This window comes from Pygoscelis adeliae, unplaced genomic scaffold (genome assembly GCF_000699105.1).
Source record: "Pygoscelis adeliae isolate BGI_AS28 unplaced genomic scaffold, ASM69910v1 Scaffold308, whole genome shotgun sequence".
Taxonomy (NCBI): domain Eukaryota; kingdom Metazoa; phylum Chordata; class Aves; order Sphenisciformes; family Spheniscidae; genus Pygoscelis; species Pygoscelis adeliae.
This window is the reverse complement of record NW_008825306.1, coordinates 3,665,497-3,688,025: the sequence shown is the minus strand read 5'-3', so window position 1 is coordinate 3,688,025 and position 22,529 is coordinate 3,665,497. Positions and strand designations below refer to the sequence as shown.

General features: G+C 38.3%; 1 protein-coding gene across 1 annotated transcript in view; it reads left to right on the top strand.

Annotated features, from left to right (window-relative positions):
- Positions 1–22,529, top strand: part of USH2A (Usher syndrome 2A (autosomal recessive, mild)) — a 401,100-nt gene that overhangs the window by 319,586 nt on the left and 58,985 nt on the right. Inside the window, exons 56-61 of the mRNA XM_009330219.1 lie at positions 9–28; positions 6,808–6,915; positions 7,458–7,641; positions 8,342–8,499; positions 15,773–15,931; positions 16,558–16,720. Coding sequence (XP_009328494.1) covers positions 9–28; positions 6,808–6,915; positions 7,458–7,641; positions 8,342–8,499; positions 15,773–15,931; positions 16,558–16,720 — 792 coding nt within the window. The remainder of the gene's footprint in view (positions 1–8; positions 29–6,807; positions 6,916–7,457; positions 7,642–8,341; positions 8,500–15,772; positions 15,932–16,557; positions 16,721–22,529) is intronic.

Here is a 22,529-nt window from a genome sequence, read left to right as displayed (position 1 = left end):
GCAAGCAGAATGCAGCACACAGTATCAGGTAAGGAGGCAGAGCTCTCTGACAGGCTAATGTCCTGTCCTTAAGGTATAAGACTATTAACATATTAAAAATGCTACTTGTCAGTAACTTTTAAATCCCTAGTACTGTGCACAGTTTAGAATGCTTTATCATGACTTTACATATCTTAAATTTATTTTTTTCAATCTCTTTCATTTCTGGCTGCTGTTTGTTAAAATATTAATAGATTTAATTTCAAAATTTTAAAATAAATCTATCCAGCTCGAATCAAGATGCATGCTTGTGGTGTGCTCGGGGTCTCAGATATGCTGTGTAGGCTTGCCATCCCTTCACACAGATTCAGCTCTCTCTTTTACCATCATTAATGTGCTGCTAGTGCTGCTCTGAATGTGTAGCAGTGTAGGAGCAAGAAGGATCCAGCATTTTACGCCTGAGATAATAAGAAAGGAAAGGAAGACGGAAAGGGAAAGATCCTGGATTCTGTTTATAATCCTATATATTGCTTATAGCCATTTTCTAAATACTTGGTGAAATTTCACTTTGTGTGTGTGTGTGTGTCTGAAAGAAGATTTAGTCAAGGGATTTTGGTGGAAGATTTGACTCAGACCTCAAATGTATTATTTTCACATATTCAATTTTTAGTTATATTTGAATGTTACACTGAAGCAAAATTATTCTTAGAAATGTTTCTGTTGAACACGAAATGGGAACATAAACATCCTGGGAAATCTTTTTTTCATTCTTTGACCTCAGGTTGCTCATCAAATTCTTGTATCTATGAGTTTTAGGAATTCATAACTACATTATTTTTTCCTTTTTTTTTTTCCACCTGAGTAGGAAACTTAGAGATTCATATATTATACACACCATATGATAGCCACTCAAAGAGTAGAAGTTGACTTAGGGCATGTAAAACCTATACAGCATACATGGCACTTTCAACTACCCTTCAAAGCATGAGTCCTGAGTCAGAGTGGATCCCTTAGTTCTTTAAAAGAGTTTCATCCTTGCTGTAGTCACTCACAGAGGAGTAAAGGACTGCTGTTCCTCTTTGACGATATCATGCTCCAGTGTGAAATTCATCAACTGTATATTACTCTGTCTCCATATTCAGTGCTTCTGGACATGAGATATTGGAGTATGCCAGTTGGTGGTACATGTTTTAGAATTGCTGTTGTAAGTTTATACTGTAAAGAACACCTACCAACAAGGAATGATTTATCAAACCCATTTGAAAAATACTTCTCGTGCTCCCACTTCCTTCCTAAAAGGCAGTTATTCCTCCAGAGTAACCAAGATTTTAATGCAAACAATACTGTTTTTCTTACCAGTTGGAAATGAAATTACTTTCTGAGAAACAAGGATCTTTTTTCCTTTTGTGTGCCTGTTCCGTTAAGCCACTGTCCAATGCTGCCATGTTAAGCCAGGAGTGAAATAAATGATCGCTCCTCCTGACAGTCATAATAAAATCTTGTGCTGTTTTCTGCGGGAGCTTCCTTAGGTAATAATGTGGACTTCATGGCAGTGATATAGCAATGTGGATAATTATTGCACTCTAAATTAACAGAATAAGATAAAACAATCAAATTTATTTCATACATAATCTCAAATGTTTGAACTGTTGTCTTATTCCCTGTGGATGTATGTTTTGATTTTCTCATCTTCCTTCCCCCCCCTCCCCCCAAAAAACCTGTCCGCTTTCCCCTGAGCAACAGTTGAACATTAATGAAGCTGTAGCATTAGTATTTCTTGAGACTTTGAATCTAGGGTCTTGCAAATAACAGACGAGAAGGCTAGCACCTTGCCGCTGCACCATTGTCTTGCTGCTTATTTTTAATTACATCAAAGCTTTGGAAACATGATCCCACAAATGCTTTGTGGGAATAGCGGTGAATGTGCTCATCATGTGAAATCCATAAATTGCTTATAATCCTCTCAAGATGTTAAAAAAAGCATTAAGTAATTGAAGACAGGAAGTCCTCAGTTAATTATTTAGAGGTGTTATCAATGCTTTAAGCAAACTGAAGCATTTTCTGCTATCTCACTGAGTTGAATGCCACTGGGACCTAGGGGCAGCAGCCATCATCTTCTCATATTCTCTAATGCAAACAGCACATGGCAGCTTGTCAATAAAAGACCTTTTTATATCATTTATTACTGAACACTTCCACTACCCTGTACAGAACAATTTGGATGACAGTTATGGCATTGTTTCACTTTGTGTTACTACTACTTTACAAATGGGCCTGCTAATGCTTTGCAGTGGGGGCCAGGCAGAGGGTAAGACTGAAGAAAATAATTAGGGGAATTGTAAAAGAAAGCTAAGAGTGCCCTCTTCAGCAGCAGCAGGTGGATTTATAGCAAAGATTCTTCTAAACTCCCCCTTTTTAGTACACTAAAGATAATATCCCGAGTAAGAGGCTTTATCGAGAATTTGTAGGATCAATCATCTTTAGGTAAAAGTCAAGCAAGATCACTGATGTTTATTTTAGTAAAAGAAACAACATTAAGAAATACTTTATGACTGAATGGTTTGAAATGCTTTCATCTGAACATATTCTCCATTTCAGGGTAGTGAAAACTGAAGAGATACAGAAATGTTGTCACTGGTCAACTCTATCTCCATGCAGCACTGAATCATTAGTAATATTCATCTAAAGGAAACTCTTGGGGGTGGAGGGGTTGTGTGAGGCTGCGGTCAGCAGTCTGACATCCTCCTGAGTAAAATTCCCACGGCGGGGCCCAGGAGTGTTAGCCTAGGAGCTAATTACTGACCTTGCTGGAGCCATATCCACAAATGGAGACAAACAGTATCACAAGGAATTGATGTGGCTAATAGAAGAATGCATTCCTAAAACCCCACCGTTTCACAGCCTTTTGGCAAATGGCAAATGCTGCAATAACAAAATAGACTGCTAAGTTAAAAAAAAGAGAATTTAAAACCCCCCACAATAATAGACCAAAAAAAGAAAAGGAGGGGAGAAGTATCCTCTAGTGAACAATCAAGTAGAGAAATTGGAAAAGCAAAATGCTGTTTATGTTTCAAGATTATCTTACTTGTTTTTTTTGTTATTAATCACATACATAGATTTGCACAGAGCTTTCCAAAGCATACATAAGACAAGGCGTTTAATGCAAAGCTTTAATAATCTAGATAAAAATCTGCTGTGACTGCTCCATGTATGACTAGAGGTTTCAGGTATCAGATTTTCACCAATAGATTTAGTGAAACCATGTGCTCTTTTTTTAATGCCCATTTTTCTCTTTAAAGTGTAGTTGTAAATGAGTATTGCTTTATTATGCATGTTTCCTTTAAAAGTGAACATGACTCCCTTTAGGGGAATTCAAGTAATTTGTTGCCACAGTAATCTTTTCTATCCTGAAATGTTAAATACTTGGCTTTCCTCCACGCCTTTGCCTCTCTCTAGTCTGCAACTGTCATTTTCTCCCTTCTTACTTTTATACGCAGCGTTCAGATGATTTTTCTTCTCCTCCAGTTCATGATTAGGTTACAGCCAGGGCTGTCCCTCTGAGTCATCTCTTTATTTTCTCCCCTTCACGTCTTGTTCAATTTGTAAGCAGCCTGCATGTCTTCTATTCAGTATTTTACCTTTCTCCATAATTGTTGCTTATTCTTTCTCTCTGTTTGTTTGTAATATATTTTAATTAAAATATCCCTGTAATGGCTATAAGCAAGGATTTGTTTATAAACAAAGATCATGCCCAGACTTTTTTTCTTGTCACAGAATTGCATTGTTCTTGAAGTAATTACAATTAGGCACATGAGCTACATCAAAAGTTCATTATTAAGGTCACAAAGCCAAGCACTTAAAAATTGACCTGTATAATACTTATGAATTGACCTGTGTAATCCTAATTCAGCCTCTTTCACACAAGCAGTCTGCATTACACAGTAGCGTAGTCATTTGTACGTAGGGTTACTGCCTCATTCAGTCCACAAGCTCTGTCTCTTCCGGGGAGGAATTAAAAAAAAAAAAAAAAAAAAAAAAAAAAGACTCCCGTTTGTAGGACTGCTGCCTCAGCTTTTGCTGTGTTTGGTAGGTTTACTCCTTCTGGGAATCTCGGTGTAGATGGGCCTAATTCTGCATCTGCCCAGAGCTAAATTTCCTTTCTGCTCAGCAGAAGTCAGGGAGGTGCAAGCCCGAAGTTCGTGTGAATGTGGAGCACAGTGAGGGAGGCAGCAGGCATGGTGCCAACCCAGAGGGATAAAATGTGGATCGCTGAGGGGCTGGCAGCATTGGCCGCCAAAGGGAAGAAAGGAGAAGGAGCAGTGTCCTGGGAGGATGGCCAAGTGGCAGCACATAGGGCGGCCTTGCCGCTGCAGCGCGCTCCCACATCAGCTCTGTCAAGCTGCTGCCAGCCTCCCCTGGGGCCTTCCCCCAGCCCTGCCCCTGGGCCCAGGAGCCCATTTCAGCCCAGCCTGCTGCCTTCAATCCCTGCTCACAGCTGTGCCAGCCTCCAGCACTGCCCTGCCCAGCCATGGGCCCTGCGAAGCCGGGGCCAGCTGCGGGCCCATGTCCCAGCCCAGCCAGGGAAGTCCCTGGGCTGGGGTTGCCCCCGGCCTGCCCCGCTCCCCAGCTGGGGCGGTGGGACAGGCCCTGGCAGGTCTCATAAATCCTGTGGATGCCAGATTAGAAAGCTACAGCGAATGAAGTGTGGGACAGCCCGGAGGAGAGACGGTCTCTGGAGCGAGGCGGTTTGCTTCTGTCCTGGCTCTGCAGGGCATTCATTTCTGTTCAGGCTGTGGTACTGAGGAAGACACATCTCAAGCTTTCACAGCTTGTCACAACTATGTCGTTTTTATTTTCCGGACACCCTGCCTGAGACCTGGGGCCTGAATTGCTAATTCCTGAGCTTTCCGAGCTGCAGCTTAAGGGACCAGGGGTTGTGCTCAGATGTAGAAAGTTTTTCATAACACCAGGTACACTGACAGCCAGGTCCCAGGCATCCCAAATGGTCTCCTGGCAGGTCCAGGGAGGTTTTTGTTTCTCAGTCTCTTTGTGTCTGCATCTTGTTTCTGAGCAAGAGAAATCTTTTTTTTCTTTTTCTTTTTTTTTTTTTTTTAATTCTTCTGGTACTGCATTAAGCCATTTGCAATGCTCAGCTGTTTGGTGTTAGTAAAGCAACTGTACGCTCCAGGGATGGACAGTACAAAAAAAGTCTCGAATTCCATACAATTAGGCAGGCCAGAGACCACATGCTGGAGGGAATTTTAGATAGGTCTGTGCCACAGAGCCTGTACACAACGGGGGTCAATTCATATCGTACAATGTCCTAACGCTGGGATTTCCTAGTTTGAGTGTTCAGTTTTGCAATCTTGATATTTTTGCAGAGTTTTTGTGTATAATTTGCTTCTTGTTGTTGCTGTACTGTTTGTCTCCTTTGCATTCAGGTTCAGGAACTTTTTTTTAATGTATTATGAGGTGCTAACAAGAGGGTCCTTGAAAACATGCGAGAGAGGTTTTTAGTGTCTGTGCCTCGTAATGTCATTTTTAAGATAAACTTTGAGAAATACCCAAAAGAGTAGTTTAGCAAAGACCCGGTAACCTGGGCTGGAGCATGCTCTGTGAGGCAGTCTGATCAGCAGTTAAAGCTGAGCTCTGAGGTGTTCAAGACAGGCTCACAGAGATCTGCATCTTTAATGATTTGGCTGTAAGAAGCCTTTAATGGGTGTGCAGAAATGGCTATTTTAAAAGCTTAGTATCTTAGCCAAATTTTGGGTACAATTTTATGAGGAGTCCTAAAGTCAAAATCTTAAACTGCAGGCAACTTGATGTCAAATCTGAAGTCATTGACACACAGCACAAGGATATCTGAAAATTTCCAAGGAAAGGTCAAAGCAATATATTCTCTTTTAGTCTCATTCAAGAATGTCCAGCATAGAAGGTTTGAGCTGAAAAAATAGTTTTTAAAAAAATTACAAGTAACTAAAATTAATATGTCATAATGGGGAGGGCTTGGTTGTCAGTCCTGCTTCTAACTGCTTTATAGCATCTATGGTAAAATCTTGTAACAAATAGGAAAAAATAGGGAAAAAAATTGAACAAATAGAAGTTGGGACGGGGGCAAGAACAGAGTATCTTTGGACTTGTTTGCAATTTAGTAGAAGATTTCATGTTCAAGAAAGAGGGTATTTTATTATCTTTTCTTATTGTTGCAAATATATTTGTAATAAATTTTCAAAACATTACAGGCTTTTCAGCTTTTCAAGTCCAAAACTCTAAGCAATTACACTTTAAGGTGCTTATCTGTTGGAAACCTTTGAACTTCTATGGCCATTACCAGTGACGGAGATTATGTCTGTGCCAAGAATGTTTAGGTGCCTTCCAGTTAATTTTTAACCATTTTGTACAGACAGAAGCATAGGTTAAAAAACCCAACGAAACACACCTTCGAGACTGGGTAAATTTTCAGATGGTAATCTGGGCTGAGATCTGGACTGTTGTTACTACACTGCAAGTGCCATCTAAGTTAATTGATTTGAAGCTAATTCAGATATGTCTATATGAGGGGCATCTATAGATCCATTGCAGCATAGGCACACATTCAATCTGAATTGTTTTGTCAGGTCTTTTAAACTAGTAGAGGATATCATATCTAAATTAGCAAGAATTCACCATTTCAATATTATTCAGATGTAAAATTAGAATGGTTCATATTTTACGTTTGCCAAAAATACTAGAAGTTAACTTTAAGTCCAGTAACTTTCTATGTAGTGATACAATTCTTGGGATGCCTGACGCCAACATCTCAGTCTAATCTCTGTTTGCTCTTTCTAGGTCTGCAGCCATACACTAATTACAGCTTCATGCTTACTGCATGCACATCTGCTGGGTGTGCTTCTAGCCAACCACTTGCAGGTCAAACTTTACAAGCTGCTCCTCACGGTAAGGGAAAAAAACATTCTTATAGAACTGCAAAGAGATGGTCATATGGGCTTGTATTTTCTGACGGTTTAACAAGGTGCAAACCTCCACTATCATCCATCAAGATATCATGTATAAATTTACACAAGAGAATCCATCTCTCTTAGAATATTTGTATCTTAACACATTCTTTATACTGACTGCCTGGCACTGCATTTCTGTTTTCTTTTTGTGACAATTTCCCCAAGTTCATCTTTAAGTTAGCGAGGTTAGAATTAGCCAATGCGTATTTTTTAAAGCACAAATAAATACGCAGAGACAACTGGGCATATAAAGGCTGCAGCCTTTGGCCTTGTTCTCCATTGATCTGTACCTTGTCTAGTTGGTTGCATTTGATATAGGATAAATATAGAAAGTGTGTTAAATTCTGTCATTCTCTCTGGCAATGTTTTATGCTTTCATTACATTGCTGCAAGCAACAGCACAAACTGTGGGAAAGGGAAAAAAAAACCTCTTTATGTTTGTGTCATAAAATTAAAATAGTGTCATTGTGATGTTAATAGGGGTATGGCCAAAACCTCATCATATCATAGTCAGCTCAACAGAAGTGGAAATCTACTGGAGTGAACCAAAGAAACCCAATGGACTCATTACTCAGTATCGATTATTTCGTGATGGAGAACAGATTTTCCTGGGTGGCAGTACAGACCTGAATTTCACAGATGTTAACTTGCAGCCTAACAGTAGGTAAGTCATGTTAAAGGGCTCTGGTACTATGTGAAAGGTGTTCAAAATATATGTACGTGTGTTTATGAAATGTGCAAAATATAAGTTACTCTTTGAACAAAAGAAAAATCTCTTACAATATTACTTAATTACTGAAAAATTGGTAGAGCACTTCTAGGAGGCTTCCAAATGTTGGAAAGCCTTAATCAAAGGACCTCTGTTTTTTTCCTTTTCTGAGAATAGGTCATTCTGATTCAAAGAGGGGGAGGCTTTTTTTTTTTCCCTTGGGTAGTTGTTGGTGGCTCATCGGTTGATTTTTCCCTCATGGAATATACTTAGAAAAATTTAAGTCTTTCTACGGCAGACAGCACTGCACACGGTTTATAAAGTTTCTGTGTACATTGAACATACTGGCTCAAAAGTAGCAGCTGCTGATATTTTTATAGAGGCCATTCTGAAATTGGTTTCGACACTTTTTGAGTCAATACTTCTCTCTCTTATGTAAGCTACTGTGAATTTTAGTATTAAATTTATTATTATGATAAGAGTTACTTTTCTAACATTACGAAAATTTAAAGGTGAAAATCTTCACTAGTGCTGTATTTGTGATACTCTTTGTACAGTCCATTCACTTTAAATTGATGAAAATGGAAATGTTCTATTACTGATATGCCTAAAGCTTCTAATCATAGTGTCTACTGATCTTTTTGTGTTTGCGCAGATATGTTTACCAGCTGGAAGCCAGCACTTGGGGCGGCAGCAACACTAGTGATAAATATGTTATACAAACACCAGTGGGAACACCAGAGAAAATTCATGTCCCATATAATGTCACAGTAATTGATGCATATTCTATATTTCTAGCTTGGGACATGCCAGGTAAAAATGTATTTCTATGTAGTACTTTGTAGCAAAATGAAAGGATGGAAAAATTCATATATTCAGGCAGGCAGCTGAATCATTCTGATATTTTTATTCTTCGTATTTAGTTTTAGTGTTTGTGTGATTTAAATAACCAGTATCTAAAGCTGCTCTTTCCTAGAGACATATTATTTTAATAATATTGACTTATACACTTGACATGGGTATTGTGAGGATTAGCTGATCAAAAATCCGTATGTTAATTTGGTCTTGTAAACTATTATTGAGTACAAATATTAAGGAAAAAAACCCCAATCGGACTGAAAATAAGTTTTCCCCTCTGTTCAGACTAACCTGAGTTATTGACAGGGAAACCTGCCAACCTTTTGGGTTGATGATGTCTTGATAGCTATCCTGGCATTTAAACTGTCCAGTTGTCCTGCAGGTATGCTTTAACAAAAGGTGTAAGAGTGTGACACAGAGATCCTGTGCTAGCTTTGACCTGATGGAGTAAATTTTATTTGCCAGAGCACCACAGTGTTATGTGGACATGTTACCTTGCAGGAGGGTGGGTCAGCAAAGGCCCAGAAATATTTTTCCTCTTGTTACTCTTCTGAACATCACCAGGTTGTCTCGGCCTGCTACAGAGGTAGGCTAAGAAGGAATAATTGAATAATAGCATCTTTTTATATGAGAGACTGTGCTGTTTCATTAATATAGATCATAGCTTAAGTGATTGCTGTACTTTACTGATGTTATAAAAATGATATGCTGTAGTTATTGTGGGACAACAAGAGCACTGTAAATGAACAATTTTCTGTCTAGTGTAGTTTATCTCCAGCAAGGTGTTTTCCAGTTTCTAGATATTGTTTTTTTCAGTTAAAATGAGGTCCTTTTTTTTAGAAACTTCAGGTGTTTGCATATTGCAATAACAACAATATCTGTTTTATCAATGAACTCAGGGAAGTTTTTGATGTCTTCTCTTCCTAATTATTTAAGATGCTCTTTCCTTGCATAGCAGTCACAGTAGAGTCAATTGGCATTAAAAATAAAGTCACCTAGAAAAAGTATTTTGCCTTCAAGGCTGGGATTGCAAGTATTGTGGCAGTGCTTAGCAGCGTTCACCCTACCCATTTAAGCAATGATTAATAAATCTATAATACCCTGAGCTGTCAATCTTTTAGTTTTCAGAAGCACAAAATCCATTATAGAAATGCTATAATATATGAAAAAGATTAAAATCTTAAATTAAACTTTTCCCCCTACTGCCTGAAAGGATTTAGAACCCAGCAGAAGGCAGGTGAATTCGAATGGCATATAATCTACAGTTGGTTTTATTGGAAAGTGACTCATGCTGTATTATAGTTTTGATAATAAATATAATTTAAGGTACCAAATATTCAGCAACCTTATAAATTGATTTAAAACATAAGAATATACTGGAATAGCGTAGGCTTGTGAAGAGTGGGGTGTTTCCCAGAAAAGCTTGTCCTTGTTGTTCTAGACCTTTTCTTTTCCAGCTGCTCGAATTCCTGTTACTCGCAGTAGGTTACAAGCCTGCAAGGAGAATCAGGCTCTGTGTAGTACATTTGGTTATGTTGCAATTAAGATTGCGCAGGTTCATGTATTCCTGAAACCACACGATCAGAGGGGTGAGGAGGAGGCTGGACATTATGGCTCTGTAGAGGATGCAGGGTTGATGTATTCCCACGGCTGTAGGAATCATTCTCCTCAGTCAGGGGAAGGCACACGTCCTTCTTTCCAGGTATTGGGATGCACCTTGAACACTTACTTCACTTTCGTGGATATTTGGTGACTCAGTCCCTTCCTCTCTGCTTTCTCATTGTGGGGCCAATTATTTAAGTTTTTAAGTATGAATAAGGGATTGTTTTTCATTCAGTGCCCCTGTTGGGTAGACAGGAAAACAAAACTTGCTGTTCCTTTTATTATAGCACCTCAGGGCCACTAGCTGATCTCACTGGAATGGGGAGTACTAACAGCAGAGAAATGTTACTAAACGCTACTAATACTACTAAAAGAAACCCTGTGTGCAGAAGCATAGGTATATGCAGAAGCTAGGAAATTAATTCCTGACCCTTCATAATCCTGCTTCATGCTCATTCTGAGACCTTTGTGCTCCTCGTGTTTTTTTCCCAAGAGGAAGACTGCAGGGGATGCAGGTGGAGGTTTATTTTGGAGGTTCTGATCTTGTGGAATGGCATACATCCCATGGACAGGTCCTATGCACGCAGACGTCTGGGGCCACATACATCCCCAGCTTGGTAGGATTAGCCTAAAGAGTCTACCACTTTCTGTCCTTACTTATGTCATTGTGCATGGAGTAATTTTTTCTTTTCTGATCTATTTTTTTCTGTGTATGAATCCTTGTTTCACAATAGGCTATATTGAGATAATATAGGTTTCCTTTATAAACCCAGAATGCAGAGTTTGTTATGAGGATTGTCAGGCTTGGCAGTCACCCTTGGACGAGACAATTGTTTTAACTGGTATAGTCTCCATGAAAAAAAGTGCTTTTTCTTAACCAAGTTTTGCTGAGGGGGTAGTTGGTCATAGTGTCTTCCTGCCTGTGGATATCAGGGATGCTTTGGCATTCTATCTTCCTATCTGCTGTAATAAATTTGGATCAAATAATCACCCTCAGGATTAATTATGGGCATCATATTACACAGATCTTCCTTTTGGATGGCTTTAATTATAATGTTTCGACATCTGTAATGTATCTAAATCTTATGACTTTATAGATATGTAGCATTTCAAAACTCATGACTTAGCAAGGTGGCCGAGTAGTGGTTAAGGTGATGGATTCAGAAAAAATATTTGACACACCTCACTCACTATGGAAAAAAATAGGACTTTATTTTCTGAAATAGGTATGCCATTATCTTGTGTACATCTTCAGTGCACAGACCTCAAACGTACCATACATTTCACTGATACGCTACAGAAGGATATGTTACAATTATTATGGAACAACTATTAGTGCCATGGATAGAAGCAGAAAAGCTGAATGGAAAAAAAAAACCCACCACATAATTCTCTCAAGGCATATCCATAAATGTTATTGATAGGTAGGCAGGTAGCCATCCTGCATTTCAACTCATTGACAACCCCACTGGTCCTCACTGGGGGCCTGATTCTTCTAGATATCTTCAGCTGCTGCTGGTGATACCATGAAAGCTGAACATGCTCAAAAGAGGATCCTGTCCTCTGCTCCTAGGTTACTTGCTTCACACGTTAATGATCACCTGGATTAAAATGTCTTCTTTCATCATGTTGTAACACTCAACTTCATCCACCTCTGGGTTTGCTTATCAATTAGAATGAAAATTGTGTGACATGTCTGGATTCCTACTTTATTCTTCTTGGGATCAAATTTGGTATTTGAATGCCATTTATTTGTCTCTTAGATTTGTCTCTTAGCTTCCCCAGCTAACCTGGTTTCTCCTTTATTCGTGGCCTAACAAATTGTTCTGATTTTTGCTAATCCAATGTTACATTTCCTCATTTTTGTTTTCTCATGTAAATTATTGTTTGCTCCACGTCACTGCAGGACAAGCTTTTCAAGCTCAATGTCCAAAGTTCTGCATCTTGAAAGCAGTCAGCATCTCCAGCTGTTACTGTCTGCCAGAGTCTTGTTGGGAATACATGATACAACCAGAATGAGATATCTGGATATTTGAAGCTTAATGTAAATACTTAATCTCAGAAAGACAATAGTTAGTTTTATTTTGTGAAGTTAAACATTAAAATACAACTTTACTCTTACTTGTTTTTAAATAAAAGATATGACATTCTTATTTTAGTATTTGTTTACTTTAAGTGAAACAGTCCAACTATTTTGCTCTAATTGTGATCGGGTTTCACATCATATTAAACAATTTTTCAGCAATTGACTTCGAACCGATTTCTGGTGACCAGTCTGTAAAACCGACTGTGGCTTTTCTCCCCCAATTCTAAGCACCTTGTGCTGCAAATTCTGTTTTTGAACTACCCTAGTTTTGAAGTACACAGAGCCATCAAATCTAATTTGCAGAGTTTTGCACAGAATTGTCCATTAAATGTTATCCAAATATGCCCACAAAAAAACAAGGTTTAGTTTGATTCTATGATTGACTTGTCCGATTGCAAAATGTGCACCTGCTGTGAAATGAAATCGCAGAGAAAAAAGTGGAATAATTTAACTTTTTTTTTTTTTAAAGATAATCAGGGTTTTTCTGATTACATCTTAACTTCATAAATGTTAAATAACCTATCAGCATCTAGTTGTTGTAAATTATGAAAAAGAGTATTGCTGGGAATATTAACCAACTAAATCCTTGTTCTTTAGTGAACATGAAAATGTGTTATGGCAGGTTGTCATTGTGCTCATGGTAACTTTGACACCAAATAACAAAACTGCCATTTGCACTTAGGGTAAATTGGTTCACTTGTGCTTTTACGGTTCCTTTTATTCTGACATAAATTTATGAACTCTGGAACTAACCAAGTCGTGTGGTTTCCCAGCTGACTTGAACAAATATGCCCATTTCATTTCCTTCAGTCATCAGAGCACACAAGGTAGTAGTTTCAGACTGGCTGCAGATGCTGAAGGCTATTCTGGAAGAAAGGGGTTTTTTACAAGTTTCTGTGTTGCTTGAGTATATATTTTTTATTTTTCAGATTATAAAGTGATCCTTTGATCTCAGCATTCGATGAATTTCATCAAATTGTAGAAGAATTTCCATCGGATATTGGAATTTTTCAGGACATTTACTTGGCTTTATTTACAATTTCATGTTCGCTTCTTGAGAATATTTTTTCTCCTGAGCATATTTATTATTGGTATCATTCCTAATATATTGCAACATTTAGCAGAATTTTAAGATTTTGGGTTTTGGTTGTTTGGGGTTTTTTAGCATTTCTGCTGAGATATGGACTGAATGTTGGACATGAATAGGTCAATTATCTTGAAATAAGTGTCCTTTGCTGCATATTGATGGCTGCATTCAGCTGCCCTAGTTTGTATTTAATCTTCCTTGGGAAATCAAGCATTCTGAATAGTTCCAATTTCAAAGGTTTCTGGTGAATTTTGCCTGGAATAAATGCATTGATCAGATGCACAAAAGTGAATTATGTGTCACTTTCATAACATAGTGGGTTTTTCTGGCGTAAGTATCTGGTCTGTTGTCAGGACTGGAGAAGAAGGGAACCTTAACTGCGAGATTGAAAAAAGGTTTCTATTTGATGTGCTGTCTACCGTTTCAAGCTCTTACTTTCAGATCTTCTGTTGTGTCCTTTACAGGCACTCCAATTATAGGGGGGGAAAAAAAAAAAGAAAAGGAAAAAAAAAGAAAAAAGGTAGTTTAGCTGTAATAATATATCTTTAATTACTGGTATAATTATACACTGCACACTCAAGTGCACTATTCCAGAGCATTTCATCTCCCATATATCACAGACAAAAAATAATTTTCTTTGTTGCAGAAGCCATCTACTTCAAGATCACCTCTCAGAGGTTTGCTCTGTAACGTCCTGCATGACTTTAAAAGTGGTATTTCTATTATTCCATTCTTAATAATTAGATCTCGGTGTTTTCCTTGAAACTTTTACACTGAAAAAGGAAAATTTTACAGTGGGATTTTTGCACTTTCTGTCTCCTTCTCCCTTTACCTCTTCCAGTGGTTAATATCAGCATCTTTTTTCTTCCTGTAAGCTGAGCAGTTGAATAAGATTGAAGTCATGCCTCCACTTCAGGGCTATTTTTTCAGCTTTTTAGTGTAATGGCATTTCCTTTGTCTAGCATCTAGTGAGGCAGCAGTATCTTATTTCTTTGGGATTTTTATGTCCTCCTTTTCTTCTGAGAATTGTAAAAACTTGGTATTTCAAAGATTTTTCTGATCTTCCAAAGTACATCAGTTGTTTATAGTACCACAAAGAAACTTGAAATCTCTCTGATTTCTTGTAAACTTTTTTTTTTTTTAGTTAATGTGCATATTCACATACATACTTAGCTAAAAAAAATCCATCTAAAAGATGCACAACGGTGGAGAAAAATGCTCTTTGTAGCTTCAGGGTAATAGTATCAATGTAGATACTTTACCAGAAAAGGACCAAAACCACAATTAGGAGAAAGAATGGAGTTGTTTTCCAAAGTTACGAATGGAAAGATTCTCAAGATCTGGACAAGTCTCAGAACTGCTCATAGGCATCTGGTTCTTGGTGCAATCACAGACATATCTCTGTGACATCTAAAGTAGGTGTTATGTTGAAAGAGAAATGTGCTTTTACTAATCAGATACATCTTGACTCATTTCAGAAAGGTACCTTGTCTACTTTGTACTTTGTTCTTTCTTAAGACTGTGCCTTGCGTGAATGAGGGAAACACACTTAACAGACACTCTTCTTTGGTTAGTCTCTTGGTTTTATGAAATTGTTGCTGTCTGCATAGAACAGTCTACAGTAGACAAAAAATAAAAAGCCTATAGCCCATTTCCTAATTACAAAACCAAACCAAACAAAAAAAACCCCAAACAAACCTTGAGAAGTCTTGTGGGAGGAAACAAGAGAAGATCCGGGAACCTCTGCCGATCATTCTGAGGGGATGGCATATGGCTTAGGTTGCTCTTGTGAAGAAACTGATTTTTTCAGCTTCTCAACAGAACTGGAAAATTAGGAATTGACAGCATGGGAAGAGGAATAGATGGGGAAAATGTTTGAATTAAAAGAAAATAGTAAAAGTTGAGGGTGTTTTTCTTCAACAAAAACTAAACAGTTTGGTTTTGTATCAGTTGAAATGATATGTTTCTTGGTTCAAGCTAGTGTATTGTACTTTACTGGTAAAGCTGGCTAAGGACCAACACTCCGCTACTGCTGCTGGGCTGAAAAGGGATAATTTGCTGAATGGTGGCAATTCACTTTTTTGATCATATGACTCCATATTCAAACAGCAGTGCTTAGTAGCTGTTGCCCCTCCAAAATAAAGAAATAAAAGCTGCCCGGTTCCCAGTCATAAGGTCACTCTTCCCAGAAGTAGCAATTGCAACACAGGCATTGACTGAATTTAATTTTGATTTTTAACTAAGAACTGTAATGTCTGTCTTCCAGTTGTAATCTGCAGATGGATCTGTTTCAGTTTGTATTTCAATGGTTGTAGTTTCCAAAGGAGGCAGTAGGTAAAACCTCCAGAGGGGGCTTACATTTAAAATTGCATATGATGAATGCCTCTTTGAAGTTGTCTTGCACTGTTGTTAGTATTTCAGATAATCACTGGTTTTTCTCTGTTTCACAACAGGGATATTCATTGTCAATGTGCCTTTGGAATATAACATCTTACTAAATGCGAGCAGCCCCACTCTACTGGTGAAGCCAGTAGGACACGCACATTTTGCTTTTGTCGATGGCCTAGATCCCTACACCCGGTATGAAATAAGAATACAAGCATGCCAGAATGGTAAGATGATTTTAAAAGACTCACGTCTGTGACTGGAAGGGAACGGAGATTTTCCAGATAGATTCAACTCTGCAAAACAGATAAAATCTTACTCCTACATTAGAGTCAAATGTTTACCTAGTAAAAAGAAAGCCTAGCACTGAATGAACCATTAAATATTTCTCCATGTTATGTCATGAATATTTTAAATGGAGATTTTAAAAATGTATTTTAGGTAATATGTGCCATTTTATTAAAAGCTCTTCACAAATAGCTTAACAATTTTTGAAAATGTGCATACAGAACAAAATCAGTTCTGTAACTGTTCACCAACGAGAACTGGTAATCATAAAGACAGGAGAGAAGAGACCAAATATTACAAAATTCCTTGACTTTAATGGAAATTTTCGAAATCCTATTGAAATAAGTCTTTCTAAAATGGCACTTTGGAAACAATTCTCTCCTCACCTGCACTGATGAAAATTGGGAGTAATTCATCAGTGGAGTTGTGGTTATTTAAATGAGTATTTAATAATGAGTGAGGCACCATTTCATCAGGAGCTTCTTTACTTGACATTCATTTGCTTTTACTGCAGTTTTTGTTGAGGAAGAAGCTCTCATCACTAACGAAACTTCTGGTTTTGTAGGTGGGTGTGGAGTGGGTGGTCAAACATATTCAAGAACTGCTGAAGCACCTCCTAGAGAATTGAGCCCACCTATCGTTAAAGCAATGGGAACTGCACTCATAGAAGTGAAATGGGCACCACCTAAGAAACCAAATGGCATCATTACTAACTACTTTATTCACAGGTAAATGCTTTTATCACCTCAGATTCTTAGTCTTACTGAACTGTTCATTTCTTTATTCCTTGATATACTAGGAGGTGAAGAAAAGTGTAGAAGTATATGGTAAAATATATATTACCTGTCAAATGCTAAGGTAAGATGCTGATCTATGGATGGACAAGTTGAGAATAAGAGCTGAGACAAGAATCATCTTCCTGATCTACAAATGACAAAAAGCAGGTGAAAAATATATTTTTAAAAATTCAAAGGGACAGACAAAAATTGTAAGATAGATATCTCACTGTGTTTACCCAGACCACTAGGTACATTCCTCAGTCCTCTCTGATAGACAATTGAGAATTTTGGAATGCAAACAGGAGTAATTCACCATTTCTCAGATTTTTAAAAGAAAAAAAAGGTATCTAGGTTCCTAACACAGATCAATTTTCCAAGATAAATTATGTTCCTGTTTGTAAGTCAGTCATCTGGAGTGTGATTGCAGTGCATCTATTTATGTTCCTTGGTATTTGTAGTCAGCTGCCCTGTCTGGGTGGTTGACTGACACATCCTTACTCCCTATGAGGAGCTTCATAAGCTCTGTGTGAGGATTTTTCTATATAGATAGCTGTGTTTAGGGAAGTATCAAAGTAGCAGAGCACTGACATCTGCTGTGCCCATTGACCCTTTTTTAAAAGCTCACTGAAGGGACCTTCTTGAATAGCTTCAGAAAGTCAGAGAATATAAAACTCAAGCCATGTATTGGAAAGGAATTCAAACTCTGAAGTTCCTGGTTTTCCCAACTCTAAATATGTGTGGCAAACACATGCTGTGCTGAACCTAGCCTCCCACAAAGAGTTTGGGACTTTTTATTATATTAGAGCTGTGACTGAGAAGACAGGGAATCGAATTACCTTTTGGAATCAGCAGTGATAATTAATATAAATTCACTTTTGCCTTAAACACATTAGTGGGCTCCAAAAATTCCTGCTTTCTTGAAATATCCTTTTGTTTGCTTTTTTTTAATTGTCTGATCAAAAAAACCAGGTCCCTCCCCTGTCTAAAGAGGAATAAAGTGTACGTTACAGCCCAAGACATGTCTTCACTCTGTTGGTTTCGTAAATAAAGCTGATGATTACTGTTGCTATTCCATGGCAGCCATAGAAAGGGAAAACAGGAAATATAATGCAGAAAGCCTGCTTCAGTGAAAAATACTGTAAATTGAATTTGACAGCATTTGATGGCATTTGATTATTCTAGTCACAGCCAAACAATGATATAAAGAGTAATATGAAACAGAATGTGTTACTGCCTAGCAGACTCAAAAGCAATAAACCTTCCTCCAATGTGACACAATCACTTCACAATCATAATTGTAGCCTGTTTGATACCTCTGAGTACAGCAGAAGGGCACTGACTGACATAGATACATTTTGTTTTTTATTTAAAGTGAAATGAAAATGGCGCACTGGGGCTCCAGATACAATCGTTATATTCACCTACATAGGCATGAATCACTTGGCAGTTATTTCAGCTGAAGTTTAAATGTGCTTAGACAACAACAATATCAAATCTTTCTCAGATAGCTGCAAAAAAATCAGAAATGGGATGTAAGTACATAGTTCTTTTTCATTTTGTAGCCACACATAGCCTTACATTGTTATAGCAGCAAGACTGCAGTATTTCTATGGGAGGTTATGGCATGTAATTTCTTCTTCATCATGTGCCTCTTCCTTACTGCATCACCACCAAAATAAATTCATTTAACTCAAAACCTGGAATGCTTGGGGAGCTAGCGTGTGTGCAGATCTTTGCATTAAAATGGCAGGACTAGTGCTTTCCTCTAGAATCATAAAAGCACTTGCAAGTTTGCAGCCATTTTGTTAGAAACAAAAAAATGAGAATGTTAGTTTATGATAAAAGAGATGGTGACATTTTTTTTTTTGATTCGTGTAGCAGTTTTAAACACAGATCTGAGGCTTTTAAACTTTTCTAGCAAGGACCACAACTTAGAAGAGATTGTGAATGAGAAAAGATCTGGTTCATGAGACAATCGCCCAATCTACTTCTTTTCCCATTCATCATTACATAACATCCCTGTGACAACCACAGAAATTGCTAGTCTGGAAAAATAATATTATGGAAATAGGTGATGTATTTCTTGCTGTATTTTAATAAGATATAGGTCACATCAGCTAATGGAACTGCTCTCTGTTGACCACCAGCATGCACTGTGTAGGAAGCACATGAGATGACTTTTAAAGAAATATTGCCTGTAGAATTATAAGTATTTTTGTTCATATCTTGCTCAAGGGAGTGTCTGAATTTCTGTCAAAGTGTCTATGTCATGTTCAGTAAGATTGTATTATTTAGTGTATATATGTGAGATTGTAATGTAGCTCTCATTAGCTGAGCAATCCTGATGGTGAAAACGGAGCAGAAAAATCAACAGGCAATTTAAGACAGAGAACATGTCTCAGTGGCTGTTGACTGTTGTGACTTGCAGTGTAGAGGCTTCTAGACTGATTAATTCACTGCTTACCCTTATACCCTTAACCATGAGCTGCACCAAAGACAGCTTCCAAGGCACATATATTAGTAGATGGTTTAATGTAAGAATCCTTATGGGTGGATACGTCATTGAGTATAAGAACTCCTGAAGGGCTTTATTTATACCTGTAATTAATATAATACCTAATCTAAACTTGCATATTACATGCAATAATCGCAAATTCCTTTTGTTCACTTTTTGACATCAAAACTTGTAAAAAAAGAAAAAAAGAAAAAAAGAAAAGAAAAATATACCAACTACATTAGTATAGATTTGTTGAATCCAAATGGTAAGTGAGGCTGCTTTGTTTAATTGGATGTGAAACTGTAGAGGGGAAACATTGTTGATGTTGCATTATTCCCCCGCATTTGACAGTGTGATTCCCCAATCGTTTGAATTTTACCCCAGGCCTTCTCAGTGTTCCTAGAAATAACTCACTACCACTGGTAAGGAAAACAGCAGGCAATGCTAAAACATGTACTTTTGTTGCATGGTGAAAGGTAAACATGTGAAGAATAATTCTGGGTTGATCTGCAAGACCTCAGGGATTCACTGAGTTTCCTTCCACATAAGAAAGCTGAGGGGTGAGTGGTGCGGTTAGTGTTGCTGCGGTCTTCTGCATACAGCTCTATAGTTATCTGTCACAAAGAAGATTATATTCTCCCTTTTATGTCATCTGGCTCAGATTGGCAGTGGGGCAGGGAGAATTTGCCCTTATAAAAATAACTGTATCTGAGAATCTTTAAAATGAATGTAGGCAGCAAATCAGACTATGCAGATTAAGACACAGCTTCCAGCTCTTGGAAATGTTATTCTCCTTTGCAGCTCATTGTACATAAGAAACACTTCCAGTTAAATGAGCAGTTGAATCTTAAATCTTAAGACGACTGAAATGATTACAGACTGTTCAACCACTTCTGTTCAAAGTTTATTCATACATGAAGATATTCTGCTTTTTAGCACTACAGATGGAACCATTTACCTAACCATAAGTTTCATTCATTAAATATTCAGCAGTAATAAGATCTAAATACTAAACCAGACTACATTGTACAGCTTCGCTTGTGGATGAGCTCACAGTTGGTGGCATATTTGATCTTTCAGTTTGAAAAAACTGTTTATCACAGAGTTTTGAAAATCTATAAAACATAAATTTGTGTATTCATTTAAGTGCCATACTGCTCGGTCAGACAAGACATATTAAATGTGACTTTATTGCACTAAAATATGCTCTCTTTTCACTTACCTACAGGGATTTTTTTAGGCATGTTTTTGAGTACACAGGGAAGACTATATTTTTAGGTGCAGGAGAAAGGCATAGTAGTGATTCACCTTTCAGAATTAATGTCATTTGCATTAAGTCAGTGAACAGCATCTAAGGGAAAGTTCTGCATAAGGCTTAATTTGTCATTACAATAGAGCATGGGGAAGTGTATTAAAAATAGCTGATGGAATTTTGGGGTCAATGGGAAATTTTGTACCCCGACTCTTCCAGACATTTTGTTGCAAGAGAGAGAATTGCTAGGGAATCTTTCCTGCCTGTTCCACCTGCCATTCTTCACCCAGTTCTGCCAACCATTTCTCAGTATCAACATATCTTATAACTTGCCTATTTCACTACACTATAGAATCATAGAATTGTTTGGGTTGGTAAAGACCTTTAAGATCATGAAGTCCAACCATTAACCTAGCACTGCCAAGTCCACCACTAAACCATGTCCCTAAGCACCACATCTACACGTCCTTTAAATCCCTCCAGGGATGGTCCCTCAACCACTTCCCCGGGCAGCCTGTTCCAATGCTTGACAACCCTTTCGGTGAAGAATTTTTTCCTCATGTCCAATCGAAACCTCCCCTGGCGCAACTTGAGGCCATTTCCTCTCGTCCTATCGCTTGTTACTTGGGAGAAGAGACCAACACCCACCTCGCTACAGCCTCCTTTCAGGTAGTTGTAGAGAGCGATGAGGTCTCCCCTCAGCCTCCTTTTCTCCAGGCTAAACAACCCCAGCTCCCTCAGCCGCTCCTCATAAGACTTGTTCTCCAGACCCTTCACCAGCTTTGTTGCCCTTCTCTGGACACACTCCAGCACCTCAATGTCTTTCTTGTAATGACATTGTAGAGACATTGTACCTTAAAACTCTTCTTTTTTTTAAAATCACGCTTTAACCCTTTTAAACTAAACAATGTTCATATAGCTTGCTTATCTCAGAGTTTAGCAAAAATTCTTTAGCTTCACATAAGAAAATAATGTATTCATGCATGCCTTATATAAGCATATACACAAAGGTTGAATAAACAGCTGTGTACACACATGTATTCATTATATTCTTCATATTTGCATGTAAATACCTGGGTATATATTATTACAAGCAGCTAAGATTATCAGTTTGAAAAAATGAAAAAATGCATTTTGTATTTTTAAAGTAATTCCTGGGGTTGATCTAACAAAATAAAATCCGACAGAATTCTATGAAATACAGATTTTCTCTTGCCAAAGAAATGTTCTTCAGCTTCTGTGTGTGTGTAGTGATGATGACACCCAGTAGTCAGACAAACCAATTTTACTTCTGCAAATTTGCCCTACTTGCAATAAAAGTGGCAGATAATGTAATTTGTTTTTTGCTGTGGCATGGAGGGTGAAAGTGCTTTTATGTTCTGCAAAGGCCAAGGTTCCTGTGAAGATGTGGTGGGTTGACCCTGGCTGGACACCAGGTGCCCACCAAAGCTGCTCTATCACTCCCCTTCTCAGCTGGAGAGAAAATATAATGAAAGGCTCATGGGTCGAGATAAGGACAGGGAGAGATCACTCACCAATTACTGTCATGGGCAAAACAGACTCGACTTGGGGAAGTTAGTTTAATTTATTACCAATCAAATCAGAGTAGGGTAATGAGAAATAAAAACTAAATCTTAAAACACCTTCCCCCACCCCTCCCTTCTTCCTGGGTTCAACTTTACTCCCGAATTCTCTACCTCCTCCCCTCCCAGCAGCGCAGGGGGACAGGGAACGGGTGTTGCGGTCAGTTCATCACACATTGTCTCTGCCGCTCCTTCCTCCTCAGGGGGAGGACTCCTCACACTCTTCCCCTGCTCCAGTGTGGGGTCCCTCCCACGGGAGACAGTTCTCTATGAACTTCTCCAATGTGAGTCCCTCCCATGGGCTGTGGTTCTCCACAAACTGCTCCAGTGTGGGTCCCTTCCACAGGGTGCAGTCCTTCAGGAACAGACTGCTCCAGCTTGAGTCCCCCACGGGGTCACAAGTCCTGCCAGCAAACCTGCTCCAGC